The sequence below is a fragment of the Falco naumanni genome, chromosome 5 (assembly GCF_017639655.2).
Source record: "Falco naumanni isolate bFalNau1 chromosome 5, bFalNau1.pat, whole genome shotgun sequence".
In the NCBI taxonomy this organism is placed as follows: domain Eukaryota; kingdom Metazoa; phylum Chordata; class Aves; order Falconiformes; family Falconidae; genus Falco; species Falco naumanni.
Genome location: NC_054058.1, coordinates 40,998,126 through 41,025,770, shown reverse-complemented (window position 1 = coordinate 41,025,770; position 27,645 = coordinate 40,998,126). Strand labels below are relative to the sequence as shown.

Here is a 27,645-nt window from a genome sequence, read left to right as displayed (position 1 = left end):
AGTAAGCAATTTCTGCATATTTGCAAGTTACGACAACATTTTAAATTTGAGTTTTGTGGAGCCTGAGGACAACATTTATGGCTTATAACTGGAAACCTGGCAGGAAATAATTCCCCTGATTATATACAACAGACATAATGTTGTCAATATATGCCCTAGAAACTGGCATTAGCTGCTCAATTAAGCCAGGCAAATAAAAGAAACAAACATATCAGTTAAGAAGATTTTCCTCATTCTGCTTTACCATCACTCTACCTGTTCTCAAGTTGTACAAGAATGCACTCACACAGACACTGAAAGCATATAGCATTTCTGCCATGCAGAATGAGCGAGGCACTACTTTATTCTGATGCCCTTTTTAGGATACGCAGTCTCTCCAGGATCCCTGTAGTTATGAATAGAAAGATGTTCATCCAGAGGAAGACACAGAGTTCCAAATTCAGTGCCATCCTTGGACTACTAACTCTCCCCATTGACCATGGTATTAGCCCTGACTGATCTCCTGACCATCAGATGTCACCGTTCCGTACTGAGCTTAGTGACAGCACCTTGTCAGTCCTAGTCTTCACAGACAAGCGATTCAGTGTTGTCAGTGTTGGTCGACCTGACAGATGGATATGCATCTGTCTCTCCCTCCCTCCCTGTCTGCAATATATGATTTATCTATAGGTGTACACACACAGAGAGAGCTATCCATGTATATATATGCCAATATATATATATATACAGGTGTACATATGTAAGAACAGTTTATGTATTTATTTTTACATAAAGATAATATTTCAGCTCCAGAAAAAATATATATGATTTTATAAGTATTATCTGATAAGAACACCTGCCAACCAACAAGAGTTAACTTTTGAAGCTGTTTTCATGTTAGCCCATCGTTTCTAGGATAATTGATCTGATCACTGCCAGACTTGCAATTAACAATTAGAAGCAAGTGGTAAGATGATGAGTAATATAATCACTCTCCGTTTAAGTATCCCAGATTTACAGTCATACTATTTATTTTACCCATCATAAAACAAAAAAAGCCTGTTTGCTAAATTAAAACACTACGTGCTAGATTACTAACTCATTTGTTTTCAATGAACTTGCATTTAGAGCCACAGGTGGTGTATTTTATACAGAAGGATTTCATAAAAATATTTATTTATTCAAAGATTAAATTTCAACACATACAGTTCATATTTTTCAAAGATATTAAATTTTTAAATGTACTTTTGGAATGATAACCTTTATTTTATATGTACTCTCAAGATTTTTTTACCAGCGTCTCACATTACAAATTCAGATATATTAAGTTTCCTTTTATTTTTCCCTTTACCTGCTAATCTGTGTAAAAACTATAGCTAAATCTTTCACATCAGGCATTCTGCACATAATAGCTATCATCTTTTGACTGGTGTGAAGTAGTAAGATCTCTTTTTTTTTTTTCTTTCTGCCTAGAATACAAGCTGTTTAAGTTTGGCTTTCACAGTGGTGCATCAAAATTCACTTGCACAGTTTTTCCAAGGGACTTAACAGATTCTGTTTGCAGGAATTCTGTGATTTATAATCCTTCTTTTGCTCATATCAAAGGATATGACATAGAAAAGATTAAAGATTTAGCTTAGATATGAGAAAGAAAATTCTAAAGCAGAAACCAAACATAAAATCTGCTAAACTACTGTAAAGAGAAAATAAGAACATCTGGGTTTGAGTTTTTTTTAATAAAATTTCTAAATAAGCAAAGCTAAAATGGCTGAAACCACCTTTCCCTCCTCTAACCTTTTATTTTTTAACTGAAAAGTCCAAGCCCTCAGGTATGTACTGTATGTAACTTTAGCCAAATTCAAACTGCTTGAACTCAGGAGCTGGCCTAGTGAATTTATACAACAGATAATTTGCTCTTTTAAATACAAGGTTAAATTCTCAAAGACATAAATATTCTACTGGTACATAAAGTAATTAAGCTAAAACAATGAGAGAGGCTGAAATCATATAAGGTTTTTAAAGCTTTGTCTTTAAAATTTTGTCTTAAACAATTGTCTTTTTTATGTATAAAATGTCTGTAATCTTGTTGCTTAAAGTACTTGTCAACATAGCCTGAGATAAGGAAAATAATCAGAGAAATTCCAATGACTGGAAGATTCTCTCAGTTGGTGAAAGTCCCAAATAAGCACATAATTTCTATTGATGAATAAAAACTGATCATGACACATTACACTTACATGAGAGTTTGAATACACATGCATGTATATTTAAAGAACTAGACTTGCTAAACTAAATCATCTTCTTCAGCATAGCCTGCTCTTGGCTCTTCCACTAAATGCTGAACTGAGCCCAGAGTGCTACTGCTTCTCCATACTATCATTTGTCCTGATCCTCCAGTGAGTGCTATACTCATATATTATGCATATATGAATCTAGCTGCCAAAATGACACCATACTGAAGTTGCCATCAAGAACTATGTAGCAAGCCTCACCCTCCCACCCTCTGGCATATTAATGAGCTTATTTGTTTAGCAAGAAGCTCTGTTCTTTATTCACTTTTTTCCACCATTTGACAAATTTATGAAAAGCTTTTGAAATACATGATTCACTATAAAACAGCTGGAAGAATACTCAGTTTAATTTAGTAGCATTTATCAGTTCCATTGGATAAACATGGCTGTAAGTCTCTGTCCATGATCTGAAAAAGCATTTCCCATAATTAAAGACTAGAGTTTGATTGTGTGTAATCTGTTTACTTTTACAGGTAAAAGAGAATAATATTATTTGCATGCTTTTTACTGGGATAGGAAATCAATAATATATTTTAATTTTTTATCACAAAATCCATCCTTTTCATTGATTAAACAATGATATCAGCACTGCAAAGTAGACAACGCTTATTTTGCAGGGTCTTGTGGTCCCCATTTGTCATGTCCATGTAAGACCATTGCATTTTAAAGATAAGAGACCAGGAAAATCAGCTTTCTAACTGGTGCTTTTATGTGAATCCAGCATTAATTGTCTCTTTGTACATATTCACAATAGATTAATTACTTCGGACATACTATTTTTGTGAACAAAACATGTATCTGTAAAGAAGCTTTCTGTGTGTTTAATCACATACTTCACCTGAACAAAGATATCGAGCTTGCCAAAATTTCCCAACCTGTAATTGCAGCTTGAAATGTTGGCTCTGTGTACTGACATCCTTAGAGATTTTAGCTTAAAGCAAGCCTGATGCACAAATCAGCAGCGCTTACAGGTACCATGACTGTGTGCCTGGAGGCGCACATCTCTGCGGTGCACATTCCTGCCTACTTCTCTTACTCTGGGTAGTTATTTCTTGCTAGTTCATACCTGCAGCAGAGCAAAGTTTTTATTCACAGGTACTTACACACTGTCAAGGATAGGGAGACTTTAATTGTTACATACAATGGGAATTTTGTCATTGACTTTGCTAAACACAGGATCAATCCCTGTTGTCATAGCCCTGAACTGTGTAAAACAGGCAATATGAAAAGGAAAGCACATTTGCAGAGAATTAATCTCACAGTCTACTCAGTAGTAAGTGATTTCAGTTCCATAGTGTAACACCCCATCCTGCTCTCAGGTATGCAGTAGCGTCCAGGCTAAATTAACAGCTCTAGGAAAAGAACCAATGGAACAACACCTCCCCAAACTCCAAAACCTAATCTTGCATAGCAGCACCTACAAATTGCACTAGGACTTCTGCAAATTGCATTTAAGATTTGCTTTTGAGTCACGAGCCCTGTATAGCTGAAAGTCTCTCATTTAAACTGCATTGTTAGAATGACTCTTCAGAGTCTAGGTCTAATTTCACAGAAAAGTCTCACCAAAGTAATAAAAATTCCTTGATGTATCATTTCCCTAGCAGTAAAAGGGAACCAGATTAGAGTGTCTATAAAGAAATCTTCCTACAAGAATACTAGTGTAAATACTGCATAGTTTGATTTCTGTATAAAGTAGTATTTATTGTATTTTCACGCAAATACTAGTTAATGATTTCTAGCATTTGTAAACATGTATTCAGAAAAATGTAATTTGAGGATGTTTTAGGACCAAATTGAATCATAGCAGTCTTTATATAATATTCATATTAATATAGTCATAGAATGCAAAATAATATGTAGAATCCAAAATAGTCTACACAGCCAATTTTTCTACAGCCTGTTATTTTTAAACCATTTTTTTTAGATAAACTAGCAGTAAATGGTGTCATTCTAACCTTACATATTTTTAATCCTTGCTCTTCATAACTTCTCACAATATGGATTTAGTTAGTGTCCAACTAGTTAGTTTGAATCTCAAATTTATGTCAAAATATTTCTGTCATAATGAGACTAATCTAAGGCTTTGGGATCTCAAGGCTATACCTATGTGAGGTGTGTGGGTGAGGGATGGAATTTCTTCAGCTACCTCAAAGTTAGGTATCTGGATTTAATTAAGCTAAGCTTATGTCTTCTTTTCAGCTGCTGGACAGAACATGTATCCACAGAGCAACTCATCCCATCCCACCAGAGGAATTTAAGTAACAGTAATGTTGAGATGGCTGACACTGTGTTAGAGAAATCCTACCTTTGAAGTAATGGTGATACACCTATATATGATTCATTTCTTATAACAAAAAAAAAACAAAACCCAAAAACCAAACCCAAACAAACACCAAATAAAACAAAACCAAAAGACCTGAAGAAAGCATCTGACTTTCAAGAGCGAGCTGGTCTTTGGTGTTTGAAACAATTATTGATTTTTCTAGTCTAAACTAGATCTTAAGGTACCATCGCAAACTAGAATTTGGTTTAAAAATCACAAACTATAATGAACATAATGCAAGATACATAATTTAAAAAAATACTGGATATGATTCACTGTAATTCACAAAACTGAAAAAATAACTACAAAATCAGTAGGTTTTTTAAAGTGCAACCTATTTTCCAATGTTATAACTTGTACTCGCATATTAGTAGTTAAAACAAGTGCATCTATTTACTATGAAAAATAATTTTCCAATATGTTACCAATTCTGTTTTCCCTTGTGATGCCATAATGTTAACTTTTTTGTTAAAGAAATAAAAAACTATCCCATAAAGGAATAAAGTGGTAAAGCATAAAACAGGCCTTTAAAACTACATGTAGGCAACCTTAGCTTGTGTGTAGCTGTAGCAACTACTTTTCTTCATGGAAAAATGAGTGATTGAGTAGCTTTATGGCTTTCTCCACTGAAACCCACTTCTAAATTAATTAGTGTTACTACTTAGTAGTCTTTAGAGAGTAACTTCTTGCTAACAAAACAGTTAAAACAAACAGATAAAATGCAAAATTCTGGTCCTTTATGTATGTATTTAACTCTACTTGAAGTTTTCCAGTAGTTTAGAAGAAAAAAAAGTGTTGTCTGAATCAAAATTTTATTTTCAGTGTTGTTCTTGTGGGCCAACAAAATAATGAAATAGAAGTAAAATGAATAAACCCAACTTTTGGATAAAGAAACTGGTTTTGGTATTATTTACGCCCAAACCTTTGATTAATTAATATAATGTGAGTCACTATTTTATTAGTGGTGGTTTTACAACAGCCAGTCTGATTAACATGATATGAAACACAGGGAAACTGAAAGACAAAAAAGTTAAAATGCTTATTCAAAAGATGTACAGAAAAGTGATTATGTCAATAGTAATACAGAACGGGTAAAAAAAAAAAAATGTTTTTTTTTTTAAGTAGCACTGTTCAGGAAGTTAAAAGGACCAGGAATTTGCTGGAAATTGCAAAGTAGCTTCACAGATCAGTAGCAGCAATGTGTCCTCATTTCTACCGAAATAAAAGAAGGTGGAACATATAGGAGGAAGGTAGTGGAGAGACGATCAGGAACCAGATGAAAAGCAAAGACAGGATGATACATAGGAAACAAGAATGTCTACAAGACAAAATGATCCTTAGACAGGAATAGAACAGATAGGAGAGAGTTTAATATTCCCTATGACATCCAAGAGTCAGGTCTTTGTGGTTAGAAATTAAGAATGAAGTGGCCTACCCACTAAGCATTCAGGCACAATAAAGATGTAAGATACCGACTGTGGACTGAGAAGGATTGAAATACAGAAAAATCACTGACTGCTCTTCATGTCTGGCCAAACAACTTCCTGATTTGCAGTGAAAAGCATGAATAATTAGCAGACATGGGAAAAAATCATAAAAGTGGGAAGTCAGGGAACACAAGAGTGCTGTAGTCCAGCAGTTCTCATAGCAGGAACCTGACTACAAATGGAGTTTAAGGATTTTTGATCAAGACAGCAGAGGCTCACTTTGATTATTTGAATTGGTATTTGGGGTTATAAACCCTTCAGAAGTGGAGCCTGCTGGCAGCATTTTATTAGAAATCCAGATCTAGATAATGAGACTGAACAGAAGATTTAAGGGATATGTCCAACTTCTGGGAGGTTTTTGCAGGGAAAAGACTCTTCTCAACAGAAGGAGTCAATTCTAAGCATGGTCCTCAGCTTCCTTTTTTTCTTTTTTAAATCTGAGAGTCTCAGATTATCAGTCTACTTACATTTAATAAAGAAGAGAAAAATTGAGAAATGGAGTGTAAAGGAGACAGAAAATGAAGAATAGTATTCTAGGAGAAAGAAAATACAAACAGTGATGAAAGTGACAAGAGCAGAAGTCAGGGATACAAGACCGGAAGATTGCCTGATTTGGCTAGGAAATTGGATGAACTCAAGAGAAAATAACTCGTATATCTTTACATTAATGCAAAGACCTCTGAAAGTAAAATGGAAGACTTAGAACTGTTGGTGTAGAGATACGGAAGAGAGACAAAGTTAAAGATGATGTCTACTGTTCTGGAAACTGCTGCTGAAAGCTTTAATCAAATCAGAATTGAGCATGAATAAAAACCATCTCAGTTAAAATAATTTTTTGGGGTGGTAGTGGACGTTGTTGGGTTTTTTTTGTTTGTTTTGCAATAATGACATGTCAACTATAAACCTTCAAATAATGTTACTGACAAGATAAATACTACTGAGACCTGTGTCATAGAGACAGAAACTATAGACAGCTTGGAGAGGAAATACTGCTATCAAGAGCAACTATTCCTGAGCAGGACATATGATAGATTTTTTTTTTACAAATACTTAACAAAGCACAAATAGGTTAATATGAAAACTTCTTTTTGCGAACAGTGAAGCCATCAGGGAAAAAACCAGAGTTGACTGATAGAGGAGCTGATAGTAAGAAGTTAGGAAACTTACTAGGGAAGTTGGCAGACTTACACAATGAGGAAGTACAGAATCTCCTTAAGTAAAATATACAAAAATTATGTGAACTTGCTTGTCTTCAGCAAAAGTGGTGGTGTAACTCTTGGTGGCAAAGGGAGCTTTGATGATGAGAATGATTAAAATGGAGCAAACTTCAACAATAAAACTGCCATTTCTGTGCAGCTGGAGACAGTTGAGGGAGGAAAAAGCCACATTATTTACTTCCCAGAATACTAAAAGTATTATGCATGATATGTTTTAATAGATGTTTTTACAAATTTTCTTAGCAATTTTACAATCTTACAAATTTCTTAGCAATTTTACAAAAAACTAATAAATTAAAGTCAAGGACTGCAAATATGTCTGGAAATTAATATATTTAAGGATAAACAGAGAGATTACTCATTTGATTTCAATCATATTACAGTTTTTTCAATCAAATTTCAAAGAAAAGGTAGTCAAAGAAAGAAATAAAAATTAAGTTCTGTATGGATTTACTAAGGATTCATGTATATCAGCTTCACATTTTTCTTTGATAGCCTAGTATTTTCTTTGAACTATAGGAAATTTTGTCTGAAATTTATTAAGCATTTGATATAATATGGGAAATCATACATGCATTGTTCTTATTGCTCCTCTGTAAATGTTACCACTCACCACTGCTGGAGACAGGCACTGTTCAGGTGGACCTTTTTCTGTATATAACTGCACGCAATATATGCTACATCAGTGTTGCATTGTGCATGAGCTACTTAGTCTTTCACAGACATGCAATAAATTACCTCAGAGATAACACCTCGCTATTACAATATTGTAGTAAACTATCACATGCCTGTTCCTTTTAAGACTCAAGCTAATATCTCTTCATGATGTGCATGATTAATATGCATGAGGATAGTTTTATATTATCTTTCATTGCTCTAAAATACCTCAGTTTTATACACTGTCAAAACAGAGTGAGGAAAGGATAGCGTTTCTCTCCATAAATACATGATGATACATAAAATACAAAGACAGAAAAGTTTTAAGAACTTTTTGGCACAAGAATAAGTGATAATGAATAGGCCGTGACTGGATTTTGAAGGTCTCTAACCGTCACAGGATAAAACTTCTGGAGAAACTTTTCAACAAGATGCAGTAGTGAAATCTGTATCACAGAACTGGATTTGCTAATGCAAGTTGTCTCCTCCAGTCTCTTACTCCTGTGAATGAAACACACACCTTGGTCCTCACTCCTTGACCTTAACTGACAGCCAACAACTAAATTCTAATTCTATGTATATCCTATAAACTTACATTTCCTCAGATTTGCTTTATGATTGTAATGTATTAAAATGAAATTATTTCAGATTAATTGCTTGTGTCTTTTGACTGGAATATCAAGTGGTGGTTGATTCATAAGGTATTCAGCTTGAGGCATATGGAACACACCAGTCCTTTATAACACTGATTTTGAAGAAAATTCCATGCAGGAGTTATTTCCACCCTTGCTCATCAATAACTAATTATGAAACGGCATGTGTAGGACAAGGGCAAAATCTAACATGGGTTTCATATTATTATGAAATAACTCAGTTATTAAACTGGAAGTAGAGAATGATAGCTTCTGAGGGCAGCGACGAGCAGCAGGATTACAGACATGTGTGAAGCCTTACATTTGCCCTTGGCAGTCCTAAGATTAAGAAATCTGTTTGGATTTTTTCAGCCCAGAAGCCTGTGGTGGTCTGAGATCTGGATATTACATTCAGTTATCTACACAGTATTCTGTATTGCAGTTACTGAAATGATAGTCCCTACATGTTGCATTCTATCATAAAATTATTAATTTATTTAAAAAGTACATCCCCAACAACTTTCTGGAAAATGTGTCATCAACACATCATGAGAGGAATCAATTTTTAACCCATGCACAGTTTTGTGCTGCTAGTTTTTTTACTTCTAGTCACAGTGAATTTTGGGACTCAGAAAGTATTTCCCCTGGCTATGATTTTATTGATACGATTTTGTGGTAAGCATATTGGTCTTCTGCATTTAAATGGAGAATATAATTTCTGAGATTCTCATGCCTTATATAGATGAACGTAACACATGGAATCATTCCTTTAGCAAGCAGTAAATTTTGTATTATTTTTTAAAACAAAATTAATATGTTTATGGCTACACATACACTTTATGTAATAATTGGTATATATTTGAACAATAATTTCAATTATGTTTCTTTCTTCTCTGAATAAAATAAGGTACTTATTTACTTCACTGAAAAAATGACGACCAATGTACCATTCCATTAATTATACCTAAAACTTCAATTTAGTGAAAATTAATTTTTAAATACACATTTCAAAATGCAACTAGCCAAACCCTCAACTCATAATGTCCCTGGAATGGAATATTTCAATCTCTATATGTGCTCAAGTCTTGCAATGCACTCTGATTTGCCGCAGACTGGGGAGAATATGGTGCCTGCCTTAACATCTCCAAAACACAAAACCAGGTGTGCAGTCAGCAAATACATGCTCACTATGTCCAAACGGATAATTCATGTCCCAAGAGATAAGGAAAAATCTCCTTCAGAATCCTAACCAGGTGCCATCTCCTATAGAACTAAGAGCAGCCAGCCTGATGCTGCAATAAGTCTGGTGACTTGTCCATGGTTCTGTGCCACTCAGCTGAAGTTCCTCAACACGTTCATTATTCAAAATCAGTGAAATTAGGCAACATACACAAAACATGTTAACTTTTTTTTTTCTGTAATCCTGCTACTGTTGGAGACAAACCATATTTTTAATTCCATGAATAGATCACTAAAGTGTTTAACCAAACAGGCTACATTTAAAATAAAAAAATTAAGTTGAAAATGGTCATATGTGATTTAGAATTACTGGATCATGAGGTGCTGTTTGAAAAATATGGCAAAAAAAGGAACCTTCTTGAAAAGTGTAGTTAAGACTTCAATATACAGTATGTCAGAGTTCACATTTTGGCTTTGTCCAGGGTCTCTTTCGGTGTTTTGCAGTTGGGGCTAATGTTTGCATAGCCTACTTTATTTTTCTAGTTGCTGCACATTGGCTGGGGGATTTCACAGCTCCTTAGCCTTAGCTTCATTCTCAACCCACTCAGCCATATTATTTTTAAAAGTTTTGTGTCTTTAAATTTGATTTCTATAGGCATAAATTCCTGCAGTTATTAAATCTGGGGTTTTTTTATATTCAAGAAAAGAAGATGTAGCTGGGTGGCTGCTAGCTTTCTACATTGCTGTCATCAACCTAATTCTGGTGATTTCTAGATTGTCACAGATACAGAGAGTGGCTCCATTATCGAAATTATATCTTCATTTCCACATTTCACAAGTAGTGTAATCATCTATGCTAGATATTAACTGCTGAAATATGACAATATATGAGTCTTCTGTTCTGCTTGGTTTGGATGCTAACTTAATATATGTTTTACCTGTAATGAACCATGTGGTGCTCTGAGCATCTGTGATTTATCTGTGATAAATTAGCTGCCAGGGTTGCCTAAATAAATATATTTCTGAGACAAAGCCTGAAGGCAAGATTTAGCTTTTAGGACATTCTTCTCTCAGCACGATACACACAGCAATGATGGCAGGAATCACTGTCTTGCTCTCTTATACTCACGTGGCAAGGCCGCACAAGACCACAGCTGACAGATTATTAACATACTGTAATTCTAAGCAACAGACAACTGCTGTGACCACTTCTTCCTGCATTGCCCTTGCAGAGTTACAGAAATCCTGTGCACCTTCCATCCAAAGAATAATACAAGTTCAGTAGCTAATGCTAGATACCTCCTTGTTCTGCCACTATAGTTGAATGTGCCACTGCTTTACTCAGGATTTTTCAACTGATTTTTCATCTTTCATCTTATGTCACCCAGTTGTTAGGAATTTCTGTGTGCAATTGCAAAAACTTAAAAAATAAAAATGTGATATTAGAGTAACAGACAATCCACATTTTTCACAACATGGAAAGAGATGTGTAATTTCAAAAAGCCAGCAAAAAGTAGCAAATCTCTTATACCTGTTAATAGTTTAGAAAATGCTTAGAGACAAAAATGTAAAAAACTGAAGAAGCAAAGTCAGACTTTAAGGACTCCATCATAACGGCAACACATAGGAGCAACTACTTTGGCTTACAGCTGCTCACAGTAGTTGGCAATATCTCAACAGATCATTTGCTGTACAACCATTGCCTGGTATTTCTTAAATTACAGTGGCTTCTCACCGGATCCAAGATATGCTGACATGTTGTGTGTAGATCATCATGCATGAAAGAAAAACATCAAAGTCTACAATATTTATTTGTAGATTTGGTAAGAACACTTAGAAATAAAACTACTTTGCTCGTTTGGTTGTCTAAGGAAGTCTGCTTGTGTCATCAGGTTGTTCTACAGTAAGAAGCATTGTAGGGTGAGACTGTGATGTCATCCTGCCTTGAATTTTCTCATTTTTGAAGGGCAAGTTAGATAAAAATCCAAGACTATTCTCTCTCTTCTATGCAGCAGTTCCCATTAATGCAATCAGAAATATGATTGCAATTGTTTGGACATATTTTAATAAGCTGAAAAACTATTCCCTTGTCCAGAACTGGAGTTTCAAAACTAGTTCGGAGTTTCTGTCTGATGATTATTGCAAACCTTAAGTGCACATGGAGACAGACAAAATAATAAGCTGGTTTGAAGAGTGAGTGGAGGAGTGCTAAAAACTTAGGCTGGGGGTTAATTTGCACTAAGCTAAATGCTGAAATGAAAAATGAAAAATAAATGGCAACCTAAGGTAGAAAATCCAAAAATTTTCTATTTTGACAGTACCCTATCAAGTGATGCTGTCTAAATCTGAGCTTGGCATTGACAATAGGCATTAACAAGTTATATTAACAAAGTCAAGCATATTTTCTTGTTCAGCTTCTAACGGAGTTTGAAACTAACACAGGATCAAAATTCAGGCTAAACATGATCCTTAGAACAACCATCTTGATGTGTAAGCACAAAACTCTGGACTTGCTGTTGACAACATACGTGACATTTTGAGGGGGTTTGCGTGTAGCATCTGCATGCTTACTGTGCTTCAAATCATAGTTTAAAATCTGTAAAAATAAAGTATTGGTGTAAAGCGGTCTTCCAGAGACTTAGGTCATTGTGGTGCAGCTGTAGCAGACTGGTCAAATAGTAAGTTGATAATTACTGATGCAACCCAGTTTACAGTCCACAACACTCAATTGCAATGGCTTAAGGTAAAATTCAGTGCTGAGCTTATACTGAGACAAAGAAAGAGTATTAAACAATAGTGAAAGATTCAAAAGGTGTAAGGTGCAATATTATCTGATTTCACATTTAGCCAGCATGTGAAAAAGTGTCATTTATATGCACTGAGATTATTAATGATACTTGTACACAAAAGGCCCATTTAACAAGAAACTGTTGATTTTTACTGAAGCACTCTGCAACAGATTTTTTAGAGAAGCCCAAAACACGAAACAATTCTGTCCTGCAAGTTCAAGCCCTAGACTATGAACCCAAGGTATGATTTATAACAAAGTCACTGACTCGTATTTATTCCTACTTTGGTATTTGCTTGTCTATTTCATTCTAGTTACAACGACCTTATTCCTAACTTTCACCTGTTACTGATGGCACACCATCAAACTAAGGAACACAAATAGTTCAGGGCAGAAGAGATTTTTAAACAACTCAATAAATTATTAATTAAGATTGTAGTTATTCAATAGTTAGAAGAGGTGTAAAAATATTTTAAGTGGATTTTTTCATACATGTTTACTTCCAACAAAATTGTATGCAAATGATAAGATAGTAAAAACTAGAAAAAAAAAAATTGGCATAACTGCTACCTAAAACATTTTCTTTCAAACAGCGTACACTTATTTTCTCTGCTTATGCATTTTTTTTGTCTAAAGCTTTGATAAGGTAGAGGTCTTGTACATCAGCAACTCAGCCTCGCTTTAGAACAATGTTTCCACTTAATCCAAGTTTTTCTCTGCCCTCAAACCTCCTGAGTCACAAGCACCAATACACTGAGAGTCTGACCAGGGAATGAGACTTTCTCTGTGTGTGTAAGCCCATAACTCAGCTTAGAGAATGATAAACTCCCCTCCGATCTAGCTCCATCTCGTAATGGCTAAATTGCAAACCCTGTGTCCACCAGTGGCTTCCTCTGTTTTTTTTAAAAAAAGGCCAAAAATTAGTAAATTGGTTTTGTATGATATTTTTGTCATTTGCACCCAGATGCAAAAGTGGAAAACCTTCTACACTGGAAGTGAAATTGCTACTGAAGTTTTGAGGCTGGAAATATCTGCACTTTGAAGACTAAACCAACGTGAAATTTAAAAATAGTTAAGTTCCAATAAACATAATAAAAAAGATTACAAAGATGTTTACAAGCACTGGAGTAAAAAATACCCCATTTACAAGAGCTGCAGCAAAAATACCCTAGTCCATCTATTCCGAATGTAGATTGCTAGTCTGCGGAAAGTCTGAGGAAAAGATTGCTACTGAATGGCTACAAACGTGGTATTTTACATGGTATTTGAAGAATTGCATATTTCTCAAGGAACTGCAATAAGCTGTAAATATCTGATGATATGTTTGGTGAACATAAAAGCTGAATAATACTTTTCCTATGGTAAAATTAAGAGACACCAAATAATTGAGACTATGATTACAGACCTAAGTTCATCATTAACTGTACATAGAATTCAAAGGGATCCACGAATGACCATTTCCTGTGATAATAAACTATGCAGTCATATGATAACATTATTATCATGTTAATTTACTAAATAAAATTATCACTCATGACCTGGCAATAAAAAGAGTAAATTCTTCCTCTCATTAGTACTTAGTATGAAAGAAGTTTAGTTCACAACCAGAAACTTACCCAAGGTAAGTTCAATTTTATTGAGTACCAAATAATATTCAATCATAGGTACAAAATCTACTGTTTACAGGACCGTTTTTACAAATAACTGAAATACATTGTGGAAATTGTTATTTACGTGTACTAGCAAAAATAATGAGAAATGCATAGTACTATGACAAATTGCTTTCGATAATGAAGCAGAAATACAAAAATAAGATTGCCTCACAGCTTTCTAAGTAAAATATGCAGGAAACACAAAGCAGCTAGTCATAGCGACTTTATAACTCTTTGAAGAAAAAGATCTTGGTTCATGTGGTGTAAATTAGTCACATATTTTTATTCAGCATGTGTTGTGATTGAAACTCTTGCAATAATTATTCACTGAGCGAAGAGTGAAACTCTCCATTCCATCGTGCCTGTCCTCACCAAAGCCAGCGTGCCTCTGCCGACCGGCAGGCCTTGGAACAGTGTGCCTTCTCACCTGCGCTACAAGCCTTACTCTCCAGCCAGGAACGATCTTTATTTTTTTTTTTAAAAGGAAAAATCAAGCAAAGAAAAAACCTGGTTGCAGGGCAGTGGACAAAATTAATGACAGGTGTGTGTGTGTGTTAGTTAAAAGTGAAAAATCATCTTCAGGCAGTTGTGGCAGCCCCAGCAGCCGCTTGGGCTACAAGAGCTGCGCACCACCACCACTCACGGGTCCTGCCTGGTGCCTTCCACCCTCCATCCCCTCAGCCGCCATCCCTCGCCCCGCGGCGCCCCGCGGCCTCCCGCACGCAGGTGTGCCCGCTGCGGCCGCCCCGCCGCCCTCCTCAGGCCGCACCCCCCGCTCCACGCAACTCCTTTTCCGGGGAGCCTCCGCGCTCTGCAGGGAAGCCCACACCCGTGTGCCTGCCGCCCGCCTCCAGGCCACCCCAGAGGCCACCGCCCCGCCAACGTGGGCCCAGGGCAGCGCCACCGGCCCCTCGCAGGCCGGGGACAGCGTGACCGTCCCGCGACCAGGCAGAAGGCGGCAGGGGACGGGCCACCGCAGTGCCGGGGCGCGGCCGCAGGGCGCTTTGCGCGGCAGCGATGCCGGCGGACCTCTCCCTCTCCCTCTCCCTTTCCTCTTCCTCTCCCGCCGCCGCCTCCTCCCGCTCCCGCCGCCGCCTCCGCCCCGCCCGCCTCCAGCGAAGCAGAAGCTGCTGCAGGCGGGGGGAGCTCCTCCCTGCGTCAGGAGGTGCGGCTCCCCCTGCCCGGCGTTGCCCTCCCCCTTCCTCTCCCCCCGCCGCTTTTATGTCTGTCTTTAAACGCCGTCGCAGCGAGGACTGGGCACATGTGCCTACCGCAGCCTGCCCGCCGCTGAGCCCCGCGCCCGCACGGCCCCGCTCGCCGCTCCAAGCCCGTGGGGGCACCCAGCCCCCCACCCCCTCCTTCCCGCAGCCGGCGCCCAGTGAACCCCGCGGGTGGAGGTAAGGCGAGGTGAGGCGGTAGCCGCCCCCGCGCTCTCCCTGCTCTGCCGTGCGGCTGGGGCCGCGGGGGGGGGGGGGGGGGGGGCGCCGCGTGTGTGCCGGCGGGGGGGGGCCCTTTCCGCCCGGGGTCCGCTTTGCTGCGGGTTCCTCCAGCCCCCCCGGGGCGGCTTGCCTTCGCCCCGGCGGCAGCCTCCCGCGGGCAGGGAGGGCGCCGGCCCGCCGGGAGACAATAGCGAGCGCCCGCTGGAAGCCGCCCATGTGGTTTAACTCGGCGGTAGGTTGGGATGCTCGGGGCTGTTGCCGCTTTGGGGCGGGGAGCCTGCGCCCGTTCCCTGCCACGAGTGGCAGGCGTCTCATTCACCGCCCGCCTGGTGCGCGGGACACCTTCGGTGCGTGCGTCGCGCGTTTCAGGGAGAGCGGGACGAGGGCTGCCTCCGTCGGGCAGGTCCGTGCGGGCCGCGCCCCGGGACGGCCGGCAGCGGGACCGACCTCGCCGCTCCGGCTGATGAGGGAGCGGGAACATCGCCGGGGGCGGCGCGCGGGCGCCGGTCCCCGCCTTGTGCCGGCGGCAGCGTGCGGGGCGCGGGGCGGCGGCGCGGGCGGTGGGTGGGGGGCGCCCGCGCGCTGCATTGCTGCCGCGGCGCGTGGGCGTCGCCGGGCGGGCACCAGCAGCCCCGCGCCCCCCGCGCCCCGCGCCGGCGGGAGCGGCCCCGGGGCTGGGCCGGTGCGCCCTGGCGTCAGCCATGTTTGGGTGGGAATGGCGGCGAGGACCGCTGCTCAACCTTTGTGCGTCCTGCATTTGTTTTCCATACAGGATTTGAATGGTTGCGGTGCTCTGTGTGCTGGGGCTGGTTCATACCTTGGGTTTTCTACCACTGATCTAATTTTTTTTTCTTTCTCTTCAGTTCTCTTATTGATTCTTCTCATTTCCCATGCCCGTTTTGGCAGGTCTTGTGCCGATTTTGCTAGTATTAGAGCAAAGTGGAATTTCTTTGCAAGGCTTTGCTTTTGTTGTGGAAGTAAAGGAGATGACTGAAATATGTCCGCGCAGACACACTGACCTGCCACATGAGAGGTGCAATGGGATTCGTTCCACTTAAGTAAATTGCACTTTATTTGTAAAAGGTGTAGTCAAGACCTCATCCTCATCAGCCATTTTATTTTCTGTGTGGTATTGCTTCATAACAAGCTCTCTGCTGTAGTATTGTTTCCTAAGAGAAGCTTAACTATTTCTCAGTAGTACGTCACCATCAATATGTCACTGTGGCATACTGCTTATAAGACAGGGTTCCAAATCTCTGTTTCCCTCTCCAAATAAAAGTATAAATGAAGTAAAGATTTTGTTATTTGATGTCATCTACGTGTGCGCTGGGTGTGTTATGTAGACAGCGTACTCCATTTGATTAAAAAACTATGACAACATACTGAAGCCTTATTTTTCTATTTAGTAGCGTGTTTGTTTCCCATCAACAGCTCATCAAATAGGAAATTTAAAAAAATAAGGAAAGATTGCTTGGTTTTTGTCTTGGTCAATGTAAAAGATCTTGGTTTACACGTAGACCATATTAAGATAAATATAGAATTACAGCCTGCATTCAGTGCATATCAGACACTCTGTTTGGGCTCAACTCTGCACTTCAGATTCAAGAACAAAAATCCCATTGGTTTTGATCTCTGTGTCAAAACCCAAACCATTTCATAGTTGTTCAGATGTGTCACCAATAGTGAAACTGAGTAAGTGAAACTGCTAAGGCATCTTGAAACTAGTTTTGCAGCATAAAATGATTTCTGTTGACCTTTAGTGTCTTGTTATTCTTATGATGTTGTTTTTTTTTAAAAAAAAATAGTAGTGCAGATGAGAACCATATAGATGGAACAACTCTGTCAACTCTCTTCCCTGCTGTATATTGCAAAATACTGTATGCACAGAACTTCTAAAATGCTGAATTTATCAGAAAAGAAAAAAAAAATCACAGGTTATTTAGAATCACAATCTACTAATTACAGCAATTCATTTTGGCATAAATTGCATTGTTAGATATACTGGAGTAGTTGCTGCTCAGTGGTATGGAATTACATCACTTGGGAAGTATTTGTGGTAGGAATCTTTTTGGGAAGGCAGACTTTTATTTTTTTTCCCCGAAATTCTCTAGTGTACAACCAGAAGTGTGTACAACATTGAGGACACATTCACCAGTCCATGTCACCTCTCTTAGCTACATTCCATTGCTCTGTTTCACTCATACCAAGGAATAATGTTCTTGCTCAAAAGGCAAAATATCAGTAGAACAGTTCTGAGCCCTTTGCTCATAAAGCTTATAGATCAACATGGCAATAGATTGTAAAAAATGATAATACCAGTAGCAGCTTTTCCATGTGACTGTAAATATCTCTGAACTCTCAGTTGATTGCAGAATGACATTGATATATCAGCAGGTGGCATCTCGAAACTTAAGCAACTCCCTTCTTCCTTGAAATTTGATTCAAAGTAAATCTTGCCATTACTCAGGGAATGTTCTTGAATAATTGAGGAATGAAAGTATCATCGACAAATGATAACTGAGCACTACTCTGCTGAAGAGCAGATGCACAAAACCATACAAGCCCATCTGTACAACTTGTGTGAAAGAGCAATGGTAACTGCCAGAACGGTTGCTTTAGGCAATGGCAGTAACTGGGCTGAGCTTCCCAGAAGCCTACACTGAAATGGAGTGCTTCATTCTTACCCTTCACTCTTAAGACTGGGGGTTCCTTATTTTCTGTATGGGAGAAGGAAAAGAAAAAGATGTAACACTGTGTACAATGCCTTGAATCTAACTCACATGCCAGTAGTGTATTTCCCACTTTGGGGGAAAAATTTTTTTGCTGCTGGCAAATGGTATTATTTTTGCATTTCAAGTGTCGGAAATGTGTAGTGCAGTGCTAATGATTCAGCATGCTCTAAGCCAAAATGGAGAAAGGATGGGAAAGCCTACAGTGTTTGATTGTTCTATAGTGGAATTGGTATTAATGATTTTCTTTTTAAAGATGTGGGGTTTTACTGTAACATAAATTTAAAACACGATTTATATAATGGAATTAAACAATCAGATTTGAGGAGAAGCAAGATTTCTGCTAACCTAAGAACAATTCAGCTTCTTTGCTTGTGTATAAAAACCAGACAAAGTAGTAATCACATAAATTCTTCCCAAGGACGATGTGATTTATTTATTGATCCATCCCGAAGCACAGAAGGCAGAGAATTAAGGTCTCAGGGCAGCTATATATCTGGTAGTGTCTAACTTTCAGTACTTGATTTTGCAACTTAAATAACTTCCATACTTTAGTGAAATATTTCATATACTTTTAATCCTCTTACTTCTCAGAAGCGTTACAAGATTTTATAAAGTTGTGTTCCTCTTGCAGCTTATAAGGTGAACTTAGAAAACAGAGACTTTGTTTCAAGCTGCCAGCAGTTAAGCCTTTTGAGCTTCACCGGTCAAGGGTGGAGTATTGTCAGAATTGCTGAGATTACTTCCCTCAGCTTCAGCTGGAGGAGTGGTAACTATTGAATTTGTTCCTTCAGTAAAGTACATATAAGAAAAGACTGCAGAATAAGTGACGTGTTTTCTTCATCTGAATAGGGAATTACAGTTAGCACATAATGTAAGTCTGTGAAGTATTTCAGTGAAGTTGATTTGTGAGAAGAAATACGGAGAAATCTGTGAAAGCAGGTGAGAAAATACAGTAAGGCCAATAAAGTCTTCAGAGATTATATGCAACAAAAAGGGGAGGAAAAAAAAAGACATTCAAGAGCTTTAGGTTGTAACATTCTCTCTTAGACAGGTATTTCTGTTCATAGGAATTTCTATTGGGCAGTGATTTGGAAGAAGTTGTACATACAAGAAGATCACATCTATTGACTGAACAATTTTGAGAAAGAAATCTTACTGTATTTGTCAACTCATTGTGTTTATTGTTATAATAATAGTAGAAAGTATTCTCCTGTAACTAAAATTTAAGGAGACTGGCCTGGGAGAGAAGCTGCCTGCATTTGAGACAGATGCAGGGTCTTGATGTAAGATAAAGCCAGGAAGAACATTTTGTGGGAACTGAGAACAAATTTTCCAGCAGATGCAGTGTCACTGAAGTCGCTATAACTACCCGTATTTGCAGCAGGTGTGAATTTAGTCTTGCATCTTTTAAATAGTTCTGCTACAGTCTAAATGGTTTAATTGTATAGAGACACGAGAATCAAAAACATTTAGTCTTTCTAATGCTTTGAAGTCTCCTGTAGCCCAAAGAGCTCTTACTTTATTACAATGTAATGTAGTATCTGTAACATGCATTAGCATGTCTCAGATAGCATCAGGGAAGAATGCAGAGAAATTGAAGTTTCATTGTATACAATGTAACTATGTTTCGTTATGATGGAGTTCAGTACTTACTGAATCTGTATGTGTTACTGACAAGCTTATTAAAACTAGCTAGGGAAAAATGCTCGATCATGTAGTTCAGGCTGAAGAGGAGCATAATGGCTGCTTCAGTAGATAGATAAAAATGGGCTTGACTAGGCAAAAAGGCTATGGTGCGTATTCTTATTTCTGCCAAAGAATATGATGCTGCATTGCAGCAGTAATTCAGTCTGTGCAGGGAGTACTGTAACTCAGTGTAACTGTTGCCGAAATAATCTATACACAGATACCCCCAGCGATAGCCATTCTTCACAATCACAATACTCCCAGGACACCTGGTTTGCTCCTGCAGTCTTCCTTCTCTCTTTCTCATTCAGATATGATGGTCATTAGCTATTCCCCCCCTGCCCTAGCACCATCCTGTCTGCACCAGTGGCCCAGTTCCTTTTTTGCAGACTCACAGTAGTCCTTTGTTCCTAAAACTTTTGGTTTGCCTTTTCCTGTATTGGTTGTTCCCATCATGCTTTCTTCTGCCTGGCTCGTAGACTGGTATTAGAGATGCATTTTACAGGTTTCCTTCAAGTTGAAAAAGCTCATCTTCTTCGCTTTTGCATACAGTTCTCATCCAGTGATTTCATACAAACTGAAATGTTTGGCATGAATATATCCATCAGGATCTGTAATGAACATCTGCTGTGATGAGAATCCTGACTTTTAGTTCTGTATCCTCTGCTGAATCATACTGGTTTCTTCACTGGGAGTCAAGGTGGAGATTTTGTAGAATGGGAATGTAAGATCATAAGCTTGTAGGACTGGACTGGTATACTGTACTATCATAATCTACCTTGAAAGCAGATATTATAGTAATGTGAACTGGCTGCAGCTTTATATTGCATTTTGCTCCCCCCCCCCCCCCCCCCCCCCCCCCCCCCCCCCCAGCAGCATGTTGATATGTTAGCTGCTTCACTGGAGAAGAACACAGAGGTCTGAAGAACAGAACGTTAATCTTTTTCTCCCTTTAATGGCAAACATTTAACTTACAAAGGTATCCTTTCTTTTATCTGGTTTTTGATGATCTACAGTAGCCTTGTAGAAAGTTGCTTTTTGTCTGGACTTTCTTGATAGTCTTTTATGAGGTATGAACATGCTATTTTAATTATCCCCCCCCCCCCCCCCCCCCCAACTCACATTGAAGATTGAAGCTATTTTTGATCAAAGAAGATTTGAGGATTATTTGTAATGTGTTAAAATTTGAATGTAAATAATTTTGCTAAATTGTTGTTTTTTCCTCAGATATAAAAATAAAATAATGAAGAAAAAATAAAGTTCACTGTGTTAGAAAAGAATGGAGGGTTTATTGGACTTTCCTTTTTGGCAAGGAGTGCAGGTTTTAAAAAGGAGCACAATGTAAAAAAAATCGTGTCCTAATTTATGTCAGAAAAACATTGTTAAAAGTTCTTTATTATTTAGTTCTATCAGTTGTTGCAATAGTGTTGTGGAATATTTTAAACATGAAGTTGCTTTACAAATAGGTTTTTTGTAGAGACTTGTGCTGTAATTGCAAGAACGTGGGGCAGTTGTACTCATTATACTTCCAAATTTGTAAGCAAGTGAGATATTTTTTTTTTTTTTTTGGTGTTTGTGTTTTCTGCATGCATTGTGAAAATCTCCAGCCTCATAACTTTTAATTGTTTACTGGTACTACACAGTTGAGAGAACTAGAAGTAATGATGTTCATCTACTACTGCCCGTATATTGGCAAGAAGAGCTCTCTAGACCTGTGTCAAGAGGGAGCCTGACATAAGATCCATTACTAGCTTAATGGTAAAGAGGAGCAGGCAGCATTGGACAGAGCTAGTACAACTCCCTTACTTTGTATTATGTATAAGAAAGATGGGGAGAAAAGGGCATGCAGCAACATTTTTCAGTGTGTCTCGGTCCTTTGACTAATGAAGTTCCTTTGAGTCTTCCTGCAAACGCTTGCAGTTTAGTCAGCGGAGGCTTTGCAGGTCTTATCTCCCTGTGCCAGTGTGTCTGAATGTGGGCCTGAAGCTGAAGTAAAAGTTCTATAGCAAGCTCAGATCTCCCAGGGAGCTAATTTGGGTCTGAATTCTCTGTCGCAAGGGATTATTATTGCTTAATCTGCTAATAATGTGGGAGTCTAATCAGGTTACTTTACTTCTGCACGCTGATGTATTAAGGCTTGCTGCTTCTTCTGTAGAAGAAAATAACAAAATTCCCACTGTGTTCTGAGAAAGGAAGTTTGGGTCTGCAGTCTGCATGATGTGTCAGAAAAGACTCACTGTTTTATCTTTCAGTATGAAAAAGAAATAGAGACTGTAACATATTGAGGACAGTGCTAGTAAGACATCATAAAAATCCAGCTGATTTGTTTGATTTAGTAAGTTGTTTCCAAAAGTTTGTAACTCAGATCAGTTATTACTGGTAATTCAGTGACACAATAATTTTCTGAATGTTCTTCAGACTGAACCATGTACTGTTCAGCAATTACCATTCTGTTAAATTCCCTCAAACAATACACACACCTGTCAGGTCAGTTTTAAGATAAATTTTTGATTTTTTTTTAAAGTTATTTTACATAAGAAAAGAGATAGCATCTTTATTTTTTCATTTTAGTAGTAGAAATATTAATATTTTCCAGTAAATGTGATAATAGAAATTTCCCTTCAGTGTTTTCACCTGACATATGACATCATTTGAGTTATGAAAAGGATGAGTGAAACTGCTTGGAAACCAGAATTAAATCAGTCGATCAAATTCCATGATCTACATCTAATATATGGGAAAAAAAAACCCACCCAAAACCAAAGCAACCCCCAAACAAACAGGTTTGATAAGGCTATGTTATACTTCAGACATTTTGCTTTTATTCCAAGGTGCTGGTAACAGTGTAGTATAGTAATATTTTAAAATATGTCACTGTTTAGAACTTGGAGTTTAAAATGGTCTCAGTAATGACTGAGTCTATTATACCAAATTCTGTACTTCACTAGTAAATACGGTGGCTTATGTAGATTTTTAATGATACTTAGCACAAACAGTCCTATCACATAATAATGTATTACTGCACAGGACTGTGTAGAAGGTTAGCTAGTAGGGGAACTAACGAAAGAGCAGTTTAACAGAATTTGGCATGATATTTCCTAATTACTATTTGATGCTAACAAAGAACTTCAATACTGGACTAGATCCATGTGGTGTGGGAGTCTAAAATAGCATTTTACAAGTCAAAATGCTGAAGTTCAATACGGTGATGTAAAAAAAAAAATAAAAAAATAAGGAGCTTGTTCAGTGGTTTGTGTTTAGCGAGACTGTGCTGGTGAACTTTACTAGGTATCTATGCAGTTTTCACTAGGGAGCACTCATATCTAGGCCTAACTCGGGCTGAGTAGTTTGGTATCTGCCTTCTGTGCACATTTGTTTTGGGTTGAAGAGGGAGGCTTCTGTGCATGTTTTGGAGTGTGTTCTGGGAGTGCTGAGCACACAATGGCAGACCCTGCACAAACCAGCTGGGACCATGCTTTGAACATTTGTAGCTGATGGTAGTGTCTGGTGAGGTAGGACTCCTTGTTTAGTTTGGTACTGACTCCTTTAGTACAGAGAACAAGTTGTTAAATCTGACAGTGAGAGACCACTTATGGATTTATGATGATGTATCCTGAAGGACTCTCCTGCATTATTGATTCAGTTTGACCAAGAATACGTATTCTGTTAGAACCAAGCACCAGTCTGCTGAGCATTTCTCCCACATTTTTCTCAAGCTCTGCAACTATTGCAGGTCTTGTACAGTGATGAGTGCTATGGATAACATCCTGCTTAATGGAAGGTTAACGAAAGGGAAATTAATATGATACTGTGCTAGGAATAAAAGTATCAAGCCCAGTTTATTCTGAAGTGTAGTAATGCAATGTTTAACGCATGACAGGACAGAATGATGCAATTTCAGTTTGAATTGACTCATCTGAGAGCTCCAGATAAATCATACTGCTGCCATGAAAGTTACTACTATCTAAAATAATTAATACAGATATGACCTTTTAAAACCTTTTAATAAATACTGATAGATGTTTTATGCCTTTTCAACTGAAAATATATTTTGCTTATTACAGTTAGAGAAGGATTTCAGATCTACAGGCAAATACTGATATAGTTTCACTTGTGCAGCTGTTATATTAAATACAGAGAGAAGATTGTTTTGTTTTAATGTATACCCTAAACTTATTATTAATTACTGGAACTGAGAAGCTGTGCTCTAATTTACATCAGTGGAACAGAAGGAAAAGAGAAGTTTGCAATGTGACTAAAAGTAGTGGTTGAAGTACCAGTTGCTGTGGCGTATAGTCCCAAAACTCCTTTAGGACTGCTTAAGTGCTTCAGCTCAAGGTATTACTGCGTTCTGGTTCTACCTAGATGTCTCGAGTCAGAGCTAAGAGTACTGAACCATACATGTAATAGAAGAGGGTGTAGTCCTTTGAGTTTACACCCCAAAATATTAAACAGATAAAAAGAGGCCTGAAGATACGTTACTTTAGCCCAGATGTACAGGATACAGTACTAGGATTTCTCTATTGTCTTAACAGCTCTCTTTCCCTATTATACTGTTCTGTGTATAGCTCATGCACTTAATTTTTTTTAAGAACTGGTATCAGTCACAACAAAGCCTGATACTAATTCCACCACGTATTAGAAGGAAGGTTTATAGGACCCTGAACCCTTCTGCAACAATAATGAGCATGAAGCAGATCACAAACCAGTAGGCTTTACAGTGCTTAAAAAATTTGGGCTGTCTGCCAGAGTTGGAGTTACTGTCTCTTCTCAGCAACAGGAGAGGGAAAGTGAAAAGGCAGTGACAGGAGTCCATGGAATGAATGAAGAGAGGTAACAATGGAGTTCAGTAGGCAACTGGAGTGAAGTTCAACTTCCAGATCCTTGGGAACTATTGAAAAAGGTAATTGTCCTGTTGGTCAGGAGGCTGCTGATAGTCCTTTTGGTGGCAGAGGTTTTAGTTCTGTTGTTGGGAAGTCTCATCTTCATAAGCTGTGGGCTGGGTTCTAGTGGCTTAACATCTTTCCTTCTGATCCGTCACTGAGGCAGCCGTGAGATGCTTGGTCTCTCAATTATTGTGCTAACAGTCCAGAAATAATACCTTGCAGTTCCCAGCTACGTGGGAGTTCATCAGAATGTGATACAGCCTTCGTCCTATGGACCAAATGTTTCAGCAAGTCCATAAGCAAAAGCTGAAAGGTCTCATGTATCCCAGAGTAATTTCTGATTCTCATCAGTTAGCAGCTCTTGATTAGACTGCTTGTGTATTCCCTCTTTAGGGTTTTTGTAAAGCTTTACACATAATCTAAATCCCTTTTAAGGCTCTTAATTGTGCAGATGGCTTTGCACATACTAGTTTTATCCCATGTGATTAGTGAAGAATTTCTCAAAAAACATTCCTCCCCAAAATCTTACACTTACCTTCAGCATGGCAGCTGCAAGCAAGTCTGTCTTTTTAAGTGATTCATTGTGTTAAAGAAAAACACGTATTCAAGTGCAAGCATTTTTGTGTCTGTACGTGCATGTTTGAAACAGCAGGCTTTTTAAATGGGTTTGGTTACAGCTTTTCAGATGTTTCAGATATGCCTATTTATTTCCTATTTCTAAGCAACTATCTAAAGCATCAAAGCTCATAAGAGATGAGCATCTCTCCTTTGAAAATATGATTGTGATTATAAATTCCTTGATGAAGGATATAGGAAAATAAGTCACCCTTGCTTTTGAAAGCACTAGGTGCATCCTGTATATCAAATATTTAATTGCTGTATGACTTCCTGAAATGGTATGAAAAACTTAGATCTGCTTCTCTTAAAATATTTTTAATAAATTCAAATACAGCTGCTAAGTCAAAAAGTAATAGAATTGGGGTCCTAAATTTTATGTAAAGTGCATATGCCATTATGCCTGATAAGAAAATCTTGTTATGTTGTCAGAATATGAGCGATTTAGGAAACAAAAATCAACCCCCCAAAAAACCCGTAGCAAGTGAATGAAATGTATTCAACATAAATATTTAAGACCAAACAGTGGGTTTAATTCCTACAATTTGGAAATGGTTTAACATTCCTTTTTTATCTCTTTCTCCTCTTGTCAAGTCATTGAGATCAGCAGAAATTGGTAAACCAAAGCATATGTCTTCTAAATGATGTTTGTTCTGCATAATAGTGTAATGTTGTTCTTTTTTTTTTTTTTTTTTTTTTTTCTTCCCACAGATACTTTCAGTAGAACAAGTGTTGAGAAGCAGAGGTCTTTACTCTTGGTTGCCTACTATCAAGGACTCATCAGGCACTATCTTCAGTCTGTTTCTTCAATATTTTTAGTGGAACAGGGGGAGAGCTTTCTTCAGCGCTTGTCCATCTGTCTCAGCTGAACTTGATCTTACTATTTTTCTCGTATTACAAATGCCTAAGAACAGCAAGGTAGTGAAAAGAGAACTAGATGATGAGGTCATTGAGTCAGTTAAGGACCTTCTCTCTAATGAAGACTCTTCAGATGATGCCTTTAAGAAGAGTGAACTTATGGTTGATGATCAGGAAGAAAAAGATGTAGATGTTGAAGAAGGCTCAGATGTAGAAGATGAAAGACCTGCTTGGAACAGCAAACTCCAGTATATTCTGGCACAAGTTGGATTTTCTGTGGGATTGGGGAATGTGTGGCGATTCCCATATCTGTGTCAGAAAAATGGTGGAGGTAAGTCTTGTGATAGCTAGTCGTAGCTAAATGATGAAGCTAACCTCTCAGGTCTCAAGGTTAGCAGAGATATCCACAGTAAAACTTGCTCCATCGTGTCAGGTTTTTCTTTTAACTTCTGCCAGAGCCATGAGGAAAGCCCCATATTCTCTCTAAATAGAGAGACACATCTGTTTAAGTAGAAGATTCTTCTAAGATTCCATTTGAGGGGAGAAAGTTCCTGATATGACCTTAACAAGTGGTCAAACTAGTGGCTAAGCAAAACACATATTTATGAAGGGGTTGCATTATTTAGGACAGTGCTATTGTGCTAAAGTGTTTTTTGTTGTACTTGGACAACAAATCAAGGCATTAAATCTGCATCCATTTTAAAGATCAAAGCAGTGTTCAGTCTTGAGTATTTAGCAGTACTAAGCTTCATATCTCTACTTTTTAATTGCTTTTAGCTCCTAGGCCATTTGATGACAATTTGCTTTTATGAGAACAACAAAATACTGTAGGAGTGGAAAGGAATTTATTTTTTTTTACTGATAATGAGTATTTTAAATCATTACATTAAGGGAATGCATTTGTTTTGTGCTCTTGCATAGTTAACTGTTTTCCTAAATAACAAGTTGTCTTTCACTTTGAACAATAATGTTAAGCAGTTTGTTAGCTGTCTGTCTATGGTCTTGAATGTAGTAGTATTGTGGCTTAACCCCAGCCAGCAGCGAAGCACCACGCAGCTGCTTGCTTGCTCACTGCCACCATGCTTCTAGTGGGATGGGGAATCAGAACAATCTCAGCCCATGGGTTTCACAAGAAGAATTTAATAATTGAAATAAAGCAAAAATAATAATAATAACAACAACAACAACAATAATTGTAATGAAGGAGAGAGGGAGAGAGAAGAA

General features: G+C 38.3%; 1 protein-coding gene across 3 annotated transcripts in view; it reads left to right on the top strand.

The window, feature by feature from the left end:
• The first annotated feature begins 15,374 nt into the window (after positions 1-15,374).
• SLC6A15 (solute carrier family 6 member 15) overlaps positions 15,375-27,645 on the top strand; it is a 38,991-nt gene continuing 26,720 nt past the window's right edge. Inside the window, exons 1-2 of one of the 3 annotated variants that reach the window (XM_040596354.1) lie at positions 15,375-15,602; positions 26,275-26,752. In XM_040596354.1, coding sequence (XP_040452288.1) covers positions 26,464-26,752 — 289 coding nt within the window. In that variant the 5' untranslated portion in view covers positions 15,375-15,602; positions 26,275-26,463. Of the gene's footprint in view, positions 15,613-15,772; positions 15,877-26,274; positions 26,753-27,645 lie in introns of those variants that run through there. The other 2 variants (XM_040596355.1, XM_040596356.1) reach the window with 2 other exon arrangements.